The 19684-nt window shown below is 42.0% G+C and overlaps 1 protein-coding gene across 1 annotated transcript in view; it reads left to right on the top strand.

Annotated features, from left to right (window-relative positions):
* Positions 1–19684, top strand: part of ankef1a (ankyrin repeat and EF-hand domain containing 1a) — a 56938-nt gene that overhangs the window by 25034 nt on the left and 12220 nt on the right. Inside the window, exons 4-5 of the mRNA XM_010793462.1 lie at positions 14253–14452; positions 14548–14697. Of these exons, the coding sequence (XP_010791764.1) occupies positions 14253–14452; positions 14548–14697 (350 nt within the window). The remainder of the gene's footprint in view (positions 1–14252; positions 14453–14547; positions 14698–19684) is intronic.

The following is a 19684-nucleotide window of genomic DNA, read 5'->3' as shown; positions in this document are numbered from 1 at the left end:
AGAATAAATAAGACAGCCCAATATTTAAACAAAAAAAATTGATAATTTTTTTCTCGCATATTTCGCAACTTCCCGCAGTTTCACCGCATAAAATCACATAAAACCCCGCATGTTTAATCGCATAATCAGGGATTTTTGCCCGTTTTTTTCTGGAGGGATTAAATAATGATGAAAAAAGACTAGTTACAAAGCAAGTCTTGAAGAAGTCATTGTTTTCATCACCCAGGATGACAGGAAGGCCTCCGAGGACTGCTGTTCGCTTGCCATTAACATCTGTACCCTGAAATAAATTGAAACACACATCCCTCATAAGTGGTCAAGAAAAATTTGTTAATAAAAAAACGTGTTATACGTATGAAAAACATACCGCTGGTGCCACCTGTTGCAGATACCCCTCAAGTTTGCGACAGACACATTAATTTCTCAATGTGTTTAAAATGGTATGAATGAACAAAACATATTTTAATTAAAGACTTATCGGCATATTTAGTAGGAAATATATTTTCACATGGCATCACTCTCACCTCCCAGCCTTGTTCCCCGAGCTTCTGAAAAAAACAATCACAGAAAGCAAAGGACATTTAATGATGTGTAAAAAGACAATTGATAAACCACATTATGATGAAAGTTAAATATTTGAATGCAGTGCTCCTTGTACCTGATCTGAGGCGCCACACTTTTCTCCAGATCAGTCACTCTTGTTTGGCTTTTGACCATCGTGCTTTTTAAAATCCTCATTCTCCCGGTTGACAGATTTGACCTTGGTCTGGTAGTTACATAGCTTACCCTCCATATCGGTGACCTTGCCCTTCAGGTCCCATACCTTTTTCATTCTCCTTTTAACCGGTAAATTAACTTAGATAACTTCCTGGCGCACCTGTTCCTCATTGGTGACCTTCTCATTTGTCAGGCTGGTGATCGTCACCTCGTCATGTATTGACTTCCAGATATCGTGCTCCGGCCCCTTGCTGGTGTATTGGAGGGTCTCATTATACATTTCAAAAAAACTTGCTGCAAAGGTGAACTAAGATAAAACCGGAATGATAACATTTAATCAAAAAGTGAACTTTCCTTCATCATACTGCATCTCCCCTACAGTTTCAATACATACTCTATGCCACAGTCCCCGAGTACCAATAGGTGTGTATTGTTGGCTGGTATCAACAGTTGTACGCAGCAGGAATGCAGGAAAGGAGAATGCGTGTTGGACGTACACGCATCAGGTGACCACAAACACACCACAAACTGAACGATAATGTTGCACCATAATGACTGAAAATGTAAAACGGCAAACAAATTAATGTAGAGGCTAATTTCTCAATGTGTGTTTAAAATGGTATGAATGAACAAAACATATTTTAATTAAAGACTTATCGGCATATTTAGTAGGAAATATATTTTCACATGGCATCACTCTCACCTCCCAGCCTTGTTCTCCGAGCTTCTCTGAAAAAAAAACAATCACAGAAAGCAAAGGACATTTAATGGTGTGTAAAAAGACAAATTATAAACCACATTATGAAAGTTAAATATTCGACTGCAGTGGTCCTTGTACCTGATCTGAGGCGCCACACTTTTCCCTCTCGTTTGGCTTTTGACCCTCGTGCTTTTCAAACCCTCATTCTCCCGGTTGACAGATTTGACCTTACTCTCCATATCGGTGACCTTGCCCTTCAGGTCCCATGCTTGACGCTTTATGCCCGTAAGCATACACAACCGAATCATCAACAGGAGTGACAGTCACCAGATTTTATTCTAGCCCACTACAGAACGTGCTTTTTAAACATTCACCTCCATCACATGGGAACCTTTGGTTGGAGTCACCTGAGATGAGGGTCTTCTTCCGCACTTGCAGCACCCATTCCTGTAATTTGTTGATGGTATGTGGGTGAGTGAAGGGTTCCTGATGGGGTGGGGGGCCAGGTGCTGCCGCAGAGGCCCGGTCGGGTGGGAGGTGGATGCCTCAGATAATGGGCTTGAGTTCATTAAGAATTTCATTGTGCCCTGCATCGTCATTGTTTCTGTGGAGTCTACATCCACCTCAGGCCATGTTACGCCTTCAAGGGGCTCTGCAGCCAGCAACTCTGGCTCCCTCTGCTGTGGGGTCTGTGGGTGAGAGAGGAGAGATGGCATTACTGCACGGGAGAGCAACATTACTTTAGGTCTGCTCTGTGGTGTTGTCTGTTGTCTGTGGGGGTGAGGAGGCAAGGGAGGAAGGGGTAACGGAGGGGCAGGCTAAGGAATCAGCCCGGGGTAACGTTGAGATAGCGGAGGCTGGGTACCATCGCCGGGTCCCCCCGCCGTCACCGTCCCCCCGACGTACAGAGGCTTAGGGAAGTAGATGATGTGGTGGACGGGATGGGGGGACGAGGAGAGGTGGAGAGGGAAGAGAGGGGAGGGTTGGAAGGTAAAGAAGGGTTGGTGGGAGAACTGGGCTTAGAAAAGGTAGTAGGGGAGGAAATGATGTGGGAGGGGGAGGAAAGGATGTGGGGGTAACAGGGAGAAGAGGGAGATTAGGTGAAGGTGAAGGGAGAGGGGGAGAAGAAACTTTTTTTGCATTTGTCAAAAGCCTTTTGACAGTAGTTTGTATGTACGGTGGCTCTGTGGGGTCAAACGTCATCCTCGCTACCCATTAAACCTACCAACCGTTTTGTCTCAATTTGCTAATTTTCACAATTGATAGCATAATAAAACATAGTGTAATGTTTTTTCCAGATTTATACAAAATGCAAGAAGGAATCGAGAGCAAGAGCTTTTACGGTGAGCAACATGTGGAATATATTCACCAGGGTTATGTCTATATGAGATTTGTGTTATTATTTTTACTCAATCCAGCAAATGTTCTGTTCATGTACCTCTTTACTCCTTTGAGGCTCCTTGTCTGCCTTCGTCGAGGAGGTGTGCATCTGAAATATTTTAAATGACTTCTCTTTATCCTTCACCTCCTCGATGTCCGGCAGACTGTGTAATGCGGAGCGGAAGGTTGCTTTCCAGGTGCCTGGGTCCGGGCGGTCTATGCCAATTTGGTATTTACCTGCACACAAACAGAGAAGTTACCATCTTTTCCCAGGTATATCATTATTCATGTCTCATTTGATTTAGATATTATCCAGCTTGCATTCTTCTACTGTTTTCCAAAGAAATACAGAAAATGAGAAGAATGTACTTTTTTTTGTGGAGGAAGACACCTCAAACAATCACCTTAAACAAGCTAACACTCTTATTTAGTTTGATAACATGGCTTTACCAGAGCTTTTTTCCTCATCATAACCAAAAATTTTATTTTTTAAAAACGACTTTATGTTGCTCAGTAAACTTGCTTTATTTGAATTTTTTTGAATGTATTTAAATACTGGAAGACTGAGTGGGAGCGTGATGAGTTGGCATTTTGGGCCGTCTGGGCTGTGGAGCAGTTCCGATTGGCCAACTTGATCAGAGCGAGAACCTGGCAGGAAGAGGGGATGATGGATCCTTTTCCGTTAATCAACAATTGCACGGATGACATGGTGTGCAAGCAGTTAATTGAAATACCGATCATACTTTTTGCATTCTCATTTGAACCTGCAAATGAACTTAGATAACTGCCTGGCGTTGTTTATCTTTTTTTTTTTTTGTTAATGGCGGAGATTTTAGGGCTGCACAATTGATACACATTTGTATCCCAGTCGCATAGTGGCGCCATATCCCAAACACACCAAGCGCAATATTTGGTAAAGGTCAAATATGTCAAACTACCCGGCGGGTATAATGAAGCAGGAGAGGCATACAAAGAATATTCTAGAGACTTGATGTGAATTATAAAATGATCAATCCTTCCAATGTGGCGAATCACATGGCGTTCTGTGTCCCTACTGATTGAGACACGTGATCATTGTGAGTTCTTCCTTACTAATGTCCCGCAAATTAAATTGTTCACTGATTTTAGACAGGACTGGTGCGGTGTCTAGCAGTATGACCATGTCAATCACTGAAAAGGAGAAGCACAGTGTGTGTTACTCTATAGATAGCCCACTGCTTGAACAGAGAAGTGTCTCTTTCCAGGTTCCAGTCTTTACTTCTTGCGTGGATCCAGGGGACCTGGAAAATCTGTAATATCAAAATGTGTGTGTTTCTTTGTGTGTCAAAGTGTATACTTACTCTGTTGACCCATCTGAGTCCCGGTGTCTGGCTGGAGTCGATCTGTACCTCCAGCCACGGCCACATCCTCAATCGGTCTCTGGGCATCCTCTGTGAGCACACACACATTGACACATAAACTGGTATGTTGGAGCCAGTATTTAGTTTTTTTGTGAAAAGGTCAAATAAGATTGTCACCTCTTGGGGACTTCTGTAGTCGAGGGACTATAACAAAAAATCCAGGAGTGCTTGACCTTCACGTTAAACCAACATGGGTAATAGTGTTCTTCTTTGATCTTTGCAGGAAAAGATTGGTCACTGCCCTCAGCTTCCATCATCACATTGGTCAGGTCAATCCGCCCATCAAAGAGGATGCAGGAGATCCCCCATCTCCCTGCACTTCTCCTCAAACTCTTCTCCCAGCTCTCTCGTCAACTTTTCCTGTGCTCTCTTGACCTTGTTCTTATCAATCACTTTACTTGTGTTGTCTTCTGTGATGATTCCTGCATCAATCAGAGCTGCAGTTGTTCTCAGCCCTATGACCATTCCTAACACTAGCAAGTGCAATATTTGGAATATAGTATGATGAACGTTAAATGTATGTATATATAGAAGAAAGGATGTCCTATCGCAAACGTGTACACACGCACTGCAATAATAGACATACAATCTAGATCTTCCGGAACACGTGTGTGAAGAAACATTAAGACAACTGCCTATAAATTGGACAAAGAGACGTCCAAAACGAATGAACGCGCGCTCAATTGTCTGGCAAACCTAGGGGGGCAGATGGTGCGAGTGGACGTCGCAACCAGTGACCGAGTAACAAAGTGGGGACGAAAAGAAAAAAAAAAAAGAAAAAGTGAGACACAATACAAGAAAGGCAAGTAGTCAAGAAGTCGAGACAGTGAGACAGTGAGCAACAAACATACTGCAAAAAACAACAGCGACAACCAAAGGACAGAACAACAGACAGCCTGACACAGGGTGAGGGATGGACAAAACTCACGCCGACATGAAAACCACCTAAAGAGGGGGGGCTGCCTCTGCAGAAGCGCTCCTCTGCCTCGCCGAACGGTGGGACGACGGACGAACGGTGGACAGGACCAAGACACCAAGACGTCTCCGGAACGAGTATTGAAACCTCACCGCCCAACGACACGCAACTCTTCCTAAAGCGGGGGCTCCTAGCAGCGCCTCTCTGGCAACTCACACGAGTGCGAAAAAAACGCCAACGAAAAAAAAAAAAAAGAAAAACAAATACAAAAAAAAAAAAAAAAAAAAAAAAAACTAAAAAAAAAAAAAAAAAAAAAAAGAATAAAAAAACAAAATAAAAAAAAAAAAAAAAAAAAAAAAAAAAAAAACAGAAATACAAAAAAACAAAAAGGAGGGAGGAAAAAGAACGAGGGGAAAAAAAAAAACAAATAGAAAAAACAAACCCGGACGAGGGTCAGCCAACGCAAGACACACGAACGAACGCAGCCCTCCTCCTAAACCGGTTTTTCGACCCCCGAAACGAAAAGGTCGGAAAACAGGACCGACCGGACCCACACCAGACTCCTCTCCCCAAGAAAGCCGGGCCAAGCTTGTAGTCTCTTAGCTCCGTGTACAGCACAAAGGGACGGACACGGAACAAACGAACAAACCTCGACACACCAATCCTAGAGACAGTAGGACTTCTCAGGACCTGAAAAGCCTAACATAATCTAAGACGATTGGCGCCATCCCGATAAAAATTACCGACTAGGTACGCCTCTCATAGTCTACAACGACGGTCGTTATCGTTAACCGGCCAACGGAACAACCCCGCCTAGGTTAAAGACCGAGACTAAGTTATATACAAGAAGAAAAACAAACGACGACGATAACTACCAAAAGCTGCAAAGAATTCGAGATCTTAGTAAAAACAAATACCACAAAAAAAAAAAAAAAAAAAAAAAAAAAAAAAAGATATTAGAGTGTGACAAGGTGAATCTGAAACACACACTAAGATCTCATTCTACTCGAACACATAACCATACACAGCAAAATTAACTCACTTTTCTAGCGGACCAAAAAACTAACAAAAATAAAATGACAGTCCACATTTACAATCCGTCATGCAGATTGGGAACCAGGCAAAGGTCATCATCAATCAAAGTCTACCGATCGAAGGTATTCGTATTCATAAAAATTCTCGTATCCAGAACCCAATCACATAATGTAGGTATACTTACAACGTGTATGACATATCCTATGTATCAAAACAGGCGATAAACCGCTCGAGAACATGAACTGTCTCGATGCATGGATAACTAACAAAGATAGTCTGTTCGTACCGATTTGGTTTAGAATACACCGGAGCACTGTACACGCGAATTTACCAAAATATTACCACAAGTAAAAGTAAGCTGGCAGATTATTTACCATAAAATCCATACACCGCAACGGTAAAAATACCAACTTCAATTATTCAAGTACACATTAATCAGGTGTAATCAAAAAGGTTTAGATAGTCAATTCCACAAGGTTACACAAATCTAAAAATCCGGTATATTATCAATCTTCAACCACCGTTTCCCAGTTGTCCAGTACCCACCACCCCCGACAATGTCTGGCGCAGCAGCAGGACGTCGGACAGTTACTGACGAACAGACCAATGTCGACGGCACAGTCTCCTAAATTTTTGGAAACAATACAAGAAATGTACAATGAAAAAAGTACTAACAACTAGTCAGGAATTGAGCAGGAATTGCTAAAATCAGGGGATATTATTTAGGAATAAAAAAGGATTAAACATAGAGTAAACATATGATTACAATAGAGATATTTAATAGAGTAGGACAAACACTATTCACTAAAAACCCGTTTAACTTAAAGACTCACTGAGTGTACACCAACAATAACTGGTCAGTCTAATACACACTTTAGTGAGGTCCAGGATTTTCTCCAATATTAGAAAGTAATAGATAAAAATTCATCCATGTATAAATATAAATCGTAAACAACCTCGTCACACCGAGAACCAAGACTAAGACCAAACCTAAAACTAACCCCTTTTTACCTACGACACACGAACTAACAAACTATTAGACCAGATACCAGAAATAGAAAAAATAGAAAACCAAAAAAATAAACTCCAAGTCAACTAATACAATAAAAGTAACGTAGCAGAGGACAACAAACGCATGTAAATCTCAAATATAATCCTGCTCTGTTAGGAACAAAAGACGACTCCGACAGCGTCAGAGGGGGAAGACTCCCTTCTGTTTCCCGGAGCCCGGTTTCCCGATCTTTGAGTCCGAGTCTCATCTTACCGACGCAAAATCCGGTCGATTCCTTATCGAAGTGAAGTGTATAGTTTTCAACGATTTAGTTTCATCCTAGACAGTCATTGGTGGTGCTTAGTCTTATAGACCTGTAAAACCTTCGGTAATTTAGCTATAGGTGGCCACTTATAGGCATTACTCGAATGGAGGCACCTAATGTTAGTGTGTCGTAGACCGTCGATATAGTCGGTCCCGATGAATACGATTTAACGAAATTACTCGTAAAACACAGGACAGCCCAAGAGGATAAACTAAGACAGTGATCGAGACGAAGACATTTGTGATGTCAGACACTGAGGACTTTTTCACACAACCTTTTGGGAAAATCAAAATGAGGGGAAAATGGACAACTATAACAAGCACTTCCCGTAAATTGGGTTCAATCTAGGATTCCTCTTTGCGCCGGGACCGGCCTGGTTCTGCATCTTGGAAAAAATTTTCTATGGCGACCCCGTCTAAAATAACGACGGTGGCAGAGTGATGAGAAAAATTGAAGAGCGGTAGCAGTAGAGTCGTGTTTGTGTGTTAAGCGTTTTAACACCTCAGTCGGCATACTGTATTCAGGTTTTACGGAAACCCCTTCTCAATGTTCGTTCTGGACCGACTTTTTGGTAAACGATATGTCAATTTTTACGTTTTTTTTTTGGGTCATACCGTACTACAAGGTCTATTTGCTGGTCTGAGTTTAGTCTGTCCTATGGGTACACAAAAATTTTCCTCCGTCTTATGTCTTCTGATCAGGGTGGTAGTTCATTAGAACCTCAGTATTACCTCGAGTTTAACTGAAATGTCATTCGTATATATTCTTCTCATAGGTTCGTGCGTAATTAGTTGAATCCGTTTGAAAATTTGTTTACTCTGGGAAAGAATTTGACAGTTACGACGTTTCAGTATTTGGAGGTGACATACTAAAGATAAGGTGTACGCTTATGACAAAATAAGTGGTTTGACCAGCAAACGGAACACGGTGTTTGGACTTTGGCGTATCTTGCGACAAGTTCTCTCACTAGTTCCACCACCTGTCTTTCGGTTTAAGGATGGTGGTGAACATGGCTAGGATCCTTTTGTGTCAAAACTGTCAAAATTTCAGAAAATTTTTCATAAAGAAAAAAAATATTTTACAATTTGTTACCCCTGGCGTAAGTAAAAACGGAAAAGGACGTTATGGGCGTAAAGTCAACTTAGGGTAATCTACCCGCGTGAGAGTTCTGTGTTAAACTGGGAAACGACCTTACGTCGTTGAGCGTTTTTTCTGGATCTTTGGTTTTTGCAGTGCGAATGTAACCTCCCCACCTCTAATGGAACTTGACTGGGACTCGGGACGGGCGAAGTGGTTTCCTGTCTTTTGNTGCTGCAGCCCCCTCAGCATCCCCCCCCGCACGGACCAATTTCAAAAACCTTGGGGAGAAAGGCTGAACCGATGCAGCGCAGCACACATTTAAATGTAAGTATGTAGTGGCGTAGAACATGTGTTGGTACTTACATTTAAATGTGTGCTGCGCTGCATCGGTTCAGCCTTTCTCCCCAAGGTTTTTGAAATTGGTCCGTGCGGGGGGGGATGCTGAGGGGGCTGCAGCACCCCCATCTGTGAGGCTCCAATAGTACCCGCACCCCCAGCGCGTCAAAGTTTCGCTGCTGAGAGAGTGTGTGAGAGAGTGTGTGAGGAGCTCCACGGATTGGAAGAAAAAGATAAATGTCCAACGAGGCGTTCTGGGGCAGCATGGACAGGTCTTTTCTGTGTTAGAGTTTTACTCGCTACTAGGAATTCCAGAAACTGACCATGATCAAATTCGAAAATCGGACAACCCTGGCGAATATTAATCGATTATTCGCCTGCGCTGCTGGCTTCCTCCAAGTTTACAGTAAAACAAACTGGTGGTGTGACCAATGGCCATTTACAATTATTAATACTATTACTATTATTAGCATTAGTCTATATTTTGATTGAAACTAAGCCAGGAAAAAAAAGAAAAACATAAATAATAANGGATTTCCCCTATATTTACCCATATATATATATAATATATAATATTTATATATATAGATTATAATAAATTCGTTAGAGTGCCTGTCGGCACATATACGAAATATGTATTCCCCGCACAAGCCGGCTGTACGCTTCGCCTCCGAATGGTTCCACCGTTATACTTTCTTTTTTTCGTGTGAGATTAAATTTATTCAAAAATAATCTTATTATAAGTTTATTTTAGGGAGGCAACGGAAGGAGTGTGTAGTATCACGTCCCAACGATACGTTGTTTCTGTGATTGTCGTCTCTTGATAAACTGTCTCCGCAATAGGTAAGAAACCACAAATAAAGTAATTAACACATACACGAAAATAACACGATGGTGACTTTGTTGCAGGCGTAGTCAATCGTACCGAATGCACAGTGAACATATCCACTCAACAGCTTCGCACAACGAACCACGCACGACACTTATAACGAGGTGGAAGAGGCCAGGGGCTCTACCCGAAGGTCATCGAGACCTCCTCGAAAGCGTGAAACGGTAGATTGCAGATTAAAGAGACGAAAAAGTTTCCGGGGTAGCTTCAAAAACTTACCACGATGAAAAGGCAACAGATGCGACGAGAAGTGCATCGAGACGTACAGCATAAATCAGAAAAAAAGACCTCTATCCGTGCGAGTAGGTGAGGAGGTCTATGTAATATCTGGGGGCCTCAGCTTTATTAGAATTTACAAAGGTTAAAAATACGAAAGCATTCAACAAAGCTTGCCTTCTATATTTATAGAAAATATTTGACTGTTCAGTTTAGTCGGTAGACTACCAGCTAATCGCAAAAAAACGCCTGGAGAACTAAGTTAAAACTTTGTAGGCACGTACGCGAAATTTCTGATCTGTAAGAATAAATTTGGAGGTTTAATAGACTTAGGGACGGGATTACGGTTCCTTTGGTGTGACTATCAAAACGGCAAACTCAGATAGACCCCCCCCCCCCCTCACTGCGAACGCGTTTTTCTCGAAAGCGGTCGAGACGTGGCAATGAAGAGCGACGAAGACACAGGCTACAAAAAGTCGGCTTGCTATATGACAAAAAGGTCTGCGCCTCCTTATGTACTGACAACACTTTATGATGTAAGAGGGCCACCATAGAGCGAGCCCCTTATATAGTGCCGATCTTGGTTGTCGAACGACTAAACTAACAGGAAAAATATTTTACTATATATATGTAATACAGTTCAGGAGACACATTGAGGGAACGACGTTTATAGTCACATTAAAACGGTTATTTTCTGCCGCTATGAGTTTCTGTTTTCATTTTTCTGACTTAAACTAGCGTCTAAAAGAAAAAATAATTAACTGATATTTATAACGCTTAATGGATCTAAATAAAGCTACCAACCAAAATCAGGACCGATGTCTATTTACATTATAAACATAGGATCTCATCGTGTGGAGCTTGACAGGTTAGCTCTTCCTCCGTCTGGAAAAATTTATAAATTTTCTCTATATTATTTTACAACCGTAACATGTCGTCAGTAAGTCTAGATTCATATGACCATTTCTAGGACACATACATCGCCACTTGTTGCTCCACGAGCAATCGAACGTCCAACATCGAACGTCCTAATTTCCACAATTCGACATTTTAGGGTACCAAAATTTACACAGTTATACAAGAATCACACAAAACCGTTGTTAGGTAATTGACAACGGACAAACTCTTTCCTTCGAAGGATATCTGAGTCGGACTCCTACAGACCGCTCAAACTGTGCCGGCTTGGCCGTGGAGACCCTCAGTCCGATATAGTCCAATGAAGTCGTACAAGTGTTCTCGCCCGTGAATTACTACCCAATAGCATGTAATCCACCATGGGGCGCCAGGAGTGTCGCGGGTAAACAAGTGTGGTTAGTGTATCTTTGTCTATGAAATATTTCTTTAGTAATTAAGTACGTGTGATTCGTGTCGTTTTTGGAAAGAAGGATGACTTCGAGTAAGAGGCTTTCTCTCGGAAACGCTCATTAGTACGCGCCATGTGCTGAATTAACCCTATAAATAGTGTTGATGTATTTTTTCCAGGCTGTCTCTTGGCCCCGCAAAAAAATTAAGAAGAATAACCACAACCACGGCCGAGGCAATAGGGAGACTATACATTGTGCTGTGGTAACTCAAGTAACTCAACATTCTGTTCCCCGCTTGGGCTACCAAATGACTCCTACCTTTGGGAGCAGACACTCGTTGTCAGCTGTGACGTGTCGATTTACTTACAACATTATGACACACCTTCCACGCAAGTCGATCGGAGCGCCTAATTCCGTAATATGAATGCAACTGATTAACTTACCAGAATAAGACCGTGGACAGACACATAAAGATCCAGAAAAAATAACTTAGTCAAAAAAATAACAAAAATAAAGAAAGAGAGAACGAAGAATTATAATAGATATAAAAAATAACTAGAGATATCAATAAGTGAAGAAGGATAGAGCATTCAATAAATAAGAAACAGTGTAGATCAGTAACAAGAGAAAGATATCCACCGATGAACCAAATACACCGGAAACAAATAGATCGCTTCATGACAGTTACCTCGACGGTTACATAGTCTGGGTGGTGTTTGGGGAGCATAGACTTATATTAGTTGAGACGTTATGACGTTTCTTGTGACATTTGTCTCCAACAAAACACATTGTCTTGTTACCATTTTTTCATCCTACTCATAGCTATAAATCCAGTTTCAAGCGAGTGGAAGGGAGACTGAGAACCTCAGAGTCTAATCGCAACAGACCAAGAATACGTTTCGTCTAGCTCGTATCTAGAAACAGCCAACGAGCGCACGACGAACGCAGCCATATCGTCACGTGCCTACGTATCCCGCAGCCTCCGGATAAAAAGCTACATCAGTCGCGCTCACACGGTAGGAGATCCGCACGTCCTCCCTCGTATGTTTCAACATTCCTTCAGTCTCTATTCCACTTTTTTTTGCACACGGCCTTCTCATTGTCAGTCCTATTATTTCATGTGAAACTTTTGTACTAAAAAGCAAACGGTCTTATGTAAATACCAGGACCATCTTATACGAATGTCGTGCATTGTGAAAATTGTTTGTAAAACATTAATCCTGGAATGACTTCGATGGATGCGTTTCTACGGACCGTACTTCCCTAAACTTCACATTAGCTTATTTGAGTTCCTCTTTGTTTTTATTGTGAGAAACGAAAAGGACAGAACATTTTTTGTTTGTAGTAATATTTTTACCAAAGAGATAATTGATTTATTAGACAAGAAATCGGTCTAATACACTCTCCGGGTCTCGAATAGTTAGATTGCAAATATCTGATGAATATTTCATTACATTTTGTATAGTGAGAAAACACATAATAGACACACACGAAGTGAATATCCTATTTTTGGTCCAATAGTTGCTATTCGTCACATTATACGCGACGGGCTGACAGAAAACTGATGTGTATACAGAAATTCATAATTTCTCTTGTACACTAGTCGTGACTACATCGTGGTCACACCTGGTGTAGTTCGTATGGGATGTTATGTCGGTTTATCGACTTCAAGTCTCTTCTGTAGGAGATAGATCACTGTTCCCTTCATCCATAAGATTACTCCCTCTCGTAGCGAGTTTTGGGTACCTTGTCGTAGGACCTTATAGGCCGCCTATAGATCCCTTCTTCGAGGTCGTAATTGTTTATGGAACGCTCGATATGTGTCACTTCTGTAATATATTACTCTCACCAGGATTATCTCCAAGCCCTACCTCCTCTTGACCTTACTTATACCGGGAGGAAGTCGAAGTTTAATTTCTATCGTTTGTACTGCCGTTTCTGACAAAAAGTGTGTTATTATGTGATGTGCCTAAATTACGTCCCTAATTTGACCGAAGTCTAAGTCACGCGTTCTACCCAGTTTATTACTTTATATTATCGTGTTTATTCATTCTATAGGATGTCACTCACGTAACGCTACGAAACCATTCTCTGGTTATCGTAGAGCACTTTGTATTTGTGTTCATCGTTAGATGATCATATATTTACTCAACACCATTTGGGATTTTTCTAAATGTCTCACTTATCATCATAATGTTATATTGAAACAGCCTAGTTACAATAGAAACAGGACACAATGATAAAGACAAAATATGTCCCTGTTTTTGTGCTTATACAGTTATTCGGCTAAATGGACACCTCTGACCAATTTATTTAGATAATGTTGATATAAAGATTTCTCCTTGAGATGCTTTTTTTTCAATCAGACATCTTTTTTCTTGACTCAATCCCTCTATCTCTCACTTTAAATGCCCACATGATGGCACCAGCAATGACCTGAGGCATTATGTTTTCTTATAATACTGGTTGGTTTAATACTTTATTCCTCATTGTTCAATTCGGACATTCTGCAGTCTGCTATACCGTTTGACAGACTGTTGCTAAGGATGTCCTGATCACGGGACCATTTCCACTCATATCAATTCACAGAATGAAGTCTGATATATTTAACAACCTCAGCTGTGGCCAAAGAACACATTATTTAGTTACTCCATCCAAAATATCTCAGGATCGCCTGGAGAGAATTTCTCCAAATGTGTCACAAGCGTCCACTTGGACTCAAAGATGCAGTCATTACATTTTGCCGGTCAAAAGTCAACATCGCACTGACCGACCGTGACCTCTTTGTACCTCAATAATTTAAATGCTAATTATGATGAATTCACACAAATGTCTAATAGAGAATACAATGAGAATAAAACATTTTGGACAGACATGGATATGCACTGCAACATCACTGGTTGGCTGAGAGACAATCATTCTAGTTTAATTACCCTCTGTACACCTTTCTTATCTCACTTTAGGAGTGCTATTCTACTGTATCTACCCCACTGAGCGCCACACCCGCTGCGTGAAGCTGGCACTGACAGGTGAGGCAGATGTCAACAATGTGTCAGCGCAGGGGACTCACGTCTTCCAGGTGATGTGTGAAAAAGCCCAGGAGGGCACCTCAATGTGTCTCCTCATGCTGGGAGAAGGGGCGGACCCCAATGCAACAAATCAGGTGAAACATGCATGAAACTGAAATGATGGGGACTGAGGCAGTGGAATATGTAGGATCTGGTTTGTTCAACCTAAGACTGACTTCTCTCTTGCCAGGAAACTGGCACCACAGCACTGATGGAGGCAGCCAAGGCCGGCTCCCTGCAGGTCCTGAAAAGCATTCTGAAGAGAGGGGGAAACCCCAATGCTCTGGATCGAAAACGCTTCACAGCCGTACACTATGCTGCCATGGGGGGCTTTTTTGAGGTGTAGTATCTCCTCGCCTAATGTCTATATATAACAAAACTACTTATACATATGTTAACCCTTAGATGCACGAGTGACAGGACCCTACACTCTTCCATAAGTGGGTCAAAAAGGACCCGTATTAGAACAATATGTGTTTTTATGCCATTTTTGTCAATTTGGTTAAGAAAAATTACTTGTATAATATTTAGTATTATATTTTGATTCACACTAGAAATATTTTATATTTAAGTTTTCACTTCTATTTATAATTTTAGACATTTTCTTAACATTTTGAAGAAAAAAAAGAAAAATCCGTAGAAAATGCATGCGTGTCATTTTTGACCCACTTATGGAAGTAATACAAAAACCAAAGAGGTTGTATTGTACAGTTTGCCTGAATGTAATCATTGCGTAGGTGTATAGTGTGATTCTGTGTAGTTTATTTATGGCATCCCGTTGGATTTGACGTCATCTGAACAGGACATCGCACGCTCACTGCTTGATAACGCACGAAGGTCCGTTTACGCCGGTTGTTAAACAACATCAGACATGTGGAAAGAATAGAGTGAAATCCTCACGATAAGATGACATAGATGGGGTGACTCGCGGTGTGGGCGACGCACTTCGACCGTGACTGTCCACTCCGTCTACAGTTGTTACACAGTCGCGTCCCCTGAGTGCAGAAGGTCCACTACACACTTTTTCGGGTCCTCCCGTGGAGTTACACAGAGGAGTACGACCCTCTTCCCCGCCTGGGGTTACGTTGTTTAGTCCACTTTGTACGTACTTTGACTTTACTACCCCTGACTCCGTCACCTTATACATCCTAGACCAAACAAGTTGGATTCTGACTGAAGAGAGAACGGTCCTTTGACCGTGGTGTCGTGACTACCTCCGTCGGTTCCGGCCGAGGGACGTCCAGGACTTTTCGTAAGACTTCTCTCCCCCTTTGGGGTTACGAGACCTAGCTTTTGCGAAGTGTCGGCATGTGATACGACGGTACCCCCCGAAAAAACTCCACATCATAGAGGAGCGGATTACAGATATATATTGTTTTGATGAATATGTATACAATTGGGAATCTACGTGCTCACTGTCCTGGGATGTGAGAAGGTATTCACCCAGTTTTTCCTGGGCATAATCTTGTTATACACAAAAATACGGTAAAAACAGTTAAACCAATTCTTTTTAATGAACATATTATAAATCATAATATAAAACTAAGTGTGATCTTTATAAAATATAAATTCAAAAGTGAAGATAAATATTAAAATCTGTAAAAGAATTGTAAAACTTCTTTTTTTTCTTTTTAGGCATCTTTTACGTACGCACAGTAAAAACTGGGTGAATACCTTCATTATGTTTTTGGTTTCTCCAACATAACATGTCAAACGGACTTACATTAGTAACGCATCCACATATCACACTAAGACACATCAAATAAATACCGTAGGGCAACCTAAACTGCAGTAGACTTGTCCTGTAGCGTGCGAGTGACGAACTATTGCGTGCTTCCAGGCAAATGCGGCCAACAATTTGTTGTAGCAATACCCCTTTACGTCAAACGCCAGGATTACCACCCTTCTATGCCCCTCCTGTAGTCCGTATCTATAATCACTTGTACACTCCATTTCACACAGGCGGTTACATTGGCAATTTTGAGCTTCACCGCACTTACCAAGAAATCCCGTCTACCATACCTTTCCAGAATTTTTCAGAATATTTCGCAGCAGTAACTTCGAAGTCCGCTAGGCACCGTACTATGGGACCTATGCGTCTCTGAACAAAAACTTCCTTATCGACCATCAATTCCCTACGATTTCTTTAATGAATGTCTTCTATGAGATTCAATATGGAGTGTCCAGTTGTTTCGTTGAGGTCGACACTACGGTACCCTTCGAAATATCTCAACCGCTAACAGTTTCTCAGCCCACCGGACGTCACACCCTAAAAAAATCTTTCAGCATTCACGATGTTTTTCTGTCCGGTGTACCCAACTCATCCCTGCCTTTAAGCATCCGGAAACGGGTTCGTCGTAACAGTACGATGGTTATACAAAAAGTCCGTCCTACTGGTGTTCGTCATATTGTGTGCCACAGCCTAAACAACTTATTTACGTCCGGTATGCATTTTGGTCAATTGAACTACCAGATGTTTTGTTATGCAATGAGTGTCAACTTAGGAAGGTTGCAGTTGGTGGGATTCGATTTTTCTTGACCTAAGGGAACAAGTCGGCACTAACGTGCAACATATTCAGATGTCAAACACCAGTGAAAGCTTTCACAGTCAAAACTAACCTTTGTATAAAATCGGCAAGACTTGTACCTCAATGAACTGTATAAATAAAGCACCACCCTAAAAACGTTAGCTAATTTGTTCTTGGTAATAAAGCGAGAACATGGTTTCGTACACTTTTTTCAACTGAAACTCTGTTCCGCTTGGCCCTTCAAGAAGGTAAGTAGTGAGCTACTCACCCAAAATTGAGACCATAATCCTCGAGTAACGCACGTGAACTCCTCACCAACCTTCAACCTACTCGGAGAGCACTAAAAACAACACGGAGAGCAATAAGCCACGACAGACGCATGAAGTTCTGCCCCTACCCGTACAGTTCACCCCTCACGTAGGGACTGGTGAGCGACGACGTGGCCGTCGGATTGACGGACGTTCAAGGACGTGTCCTCCCCGACACCCCTCCAAGATGTTATATACGAGAATTTACTAGACCATTGTAAAGTGACTCGAAAAGACAAGAAGTACCATTACTTTGTTCTATTTCGACACCGCTTCTGATGAGAATGCCGGATAAATTTTGTTCTCAGTTTTGCTTAGAGAGACGAAAAAAAAATCGCACCCAATCACAACACTATGGAATCTCGTCTTAATTTTAAAAGTCGATCATTTCATAAACTGTCCTTCTTTTTTTTCCACATGTAACGTCGACGTTCTTTTGTCAGGATTACTTTAGCCATTAAGGGTATATCAAGTATAAACAGGATTTTTTGAACACTAGATTAACAAGGTCCACATTGGGTTTTTTGACTTTTGGCCTCCCCAAACAACGGTGCCGTCAACGGTTGGCGGCCAGTGGTTTCGTCGTCGGTTCCTCGATTCTTTCGTCCTCAACGTAGCGCCGCTTACGCCTCCTTCGTTAGGCTCCACCGCGCCGGAGGACAGTCTAGAGACCCGACTGGGGAGGCCTGCTGACCAGGTTGCTCATGTCTAGCCCTTAATGTCGTTCAAGACAGTTGTTAGGTCTTTTTGCAAGGTCTGGAACGCACATTAAGCGCAGCAGCGATGAGCAAGCCGCTCAGCCCACTCCCCAGTCCGGGGCCCTAGAGCTGTCCTCGCGGCGGTGCGCACATGAACAAAGAAAGGCACGCCGCGCGCAACGAAAGAAGATCAGGAACCGGACACGACACTGGCCGAACCCCGTAGACGGCACCGGTTTTGTGGGAGGTACAAGAAGTCCAAACCACTGTTGGACTTGTGATCCTCAGTGTCCAAACTCCCTTTTCATCACTTGATACCATCCTTGCAAAGGAACTAAAGGAAAATCCTGAACACCAAACCCGTCGTGCACGGGTAACATGTTCTGGGAAAACAAGGAAGTTCTATGAACCCATTGGCAATGACTTGTGAAAATTCAAGGGACCGCAGATGTCCATACGTGTTGTGACATTATCGACATTTAATCTTTTGTCTCTCTAGAACTGAGCAAACAAACCCCCCATTCTTCATCAAAGGGTTGTCTCGAAGAAACAAACAAGTAATTATCTTCTGTCTATTTTCTCGACTTCACATACATTAACTCTCAGATACTAACGTATAATAACCATCTAAGACGAGTGTACGTGGAGAGACACGTTCCTTGACGGTCGTCAATCGTAAACGGCCCACCGCTCGTCGCAACTCCATCCCCTCACGGGAGGAAGGTATAACTTCTGGTGACGGGTACAACGTCCGATGGCTGCGGTTGGTTTAGTTAGACTCTCCGCTGTTGTTATGCTTCTCGGGAGTCAGTATCGAGCTAGCGGCCTGAGTAGTTTCACACGATCGACCCTACTAAAGGAATGGTACACGAATAGTACTCACCTTCAACTACTTCCTTGAAGGCCAAGGCGAAAGATTTCAGTGAAAAAATGTACGAAAACCCTCGCTCTCCTCGACTTTAGACCCAGATCCGCAACCTTGATGTCCAGAATTCTTTCTAGGGTGTGCTGCTATTTAATCTTTAATACAAGCTTCTATCTATTACGAGGCCTTCGCCATAATATTTATACATAAATTATTTTGCTTCACGCCCTTTGTCTTTTTACAATCGAAGATTGCGAGTAGCCTGCATTGTTGCCTCAGGTCAAATCGAAAAGCACCACCCCGCCACCTTCAATTACGGTTTGACCGACTAACGAATCCAAACCACATCTGATTGCATAGCAAATCCATACGTTACTAAATAAAGTTTAGGCTTTTCACGCTCAATTATACACCCCAATAAAGGACGGACTGTTTTTGTAAATTAACCCAATTAGTACTTGACACGACCGTTTTCAACCGCATTGAAAGAAGTTATAAGTAGGTAACCGAAATAAACCAATCGGAATGCTAGATTTTTTTAGGAGAGGTGAACGGTGGTTGGCCAAAGGAATGTATTCGTTGAAGAATTTGGATTCACGTCTTCCACCAGAAACTGGACCTCCACAAAAAAGAATCTCAAGAAACATTATTGTAAAAAAAAGTCCAAATGATAAGGTTCGAAAGGAGTTTTTTTTGTTGTTTAAAACCTATAGGTCCTCATATACGTGCTAGGACGTTCATCTACATCCGGGAACTTCTTGGAAAAAATTCTGGGAAGGTATTTGCAAGATTCTGAGTAGCGGTGAAACTCAATTGTGGACCAATGTACCGGCTGTGTGAAAATGATGAAATGATCATATGTCATAACTAACAGAAAGGGAAAATTAGAAGGTTGGTAACGTCTGCGTTTTGAACGAAAGGCGTGGGA

This window comes from Notothenia coriiceps, unplaced genomic scaffold (genome assembly GCF_000735185.1).
Source record: "Notothenia coriiceps isolate Sejong01 unplaced genomic scaffold, NC01 NC01_scaffold00037244, whole genome shotgun sequence".
Taxonomy (NCBI): Eukaryota; Metazoa; Chordata; class Actinopteri; order Perciformes; family Nototheniidae; genus Notothenia; species Notothenia coriiceps.
Note: the sequence above shows the minus strand (reverse complement) of the source record. Positions and strands in the feature narration are given on the sequence as shown.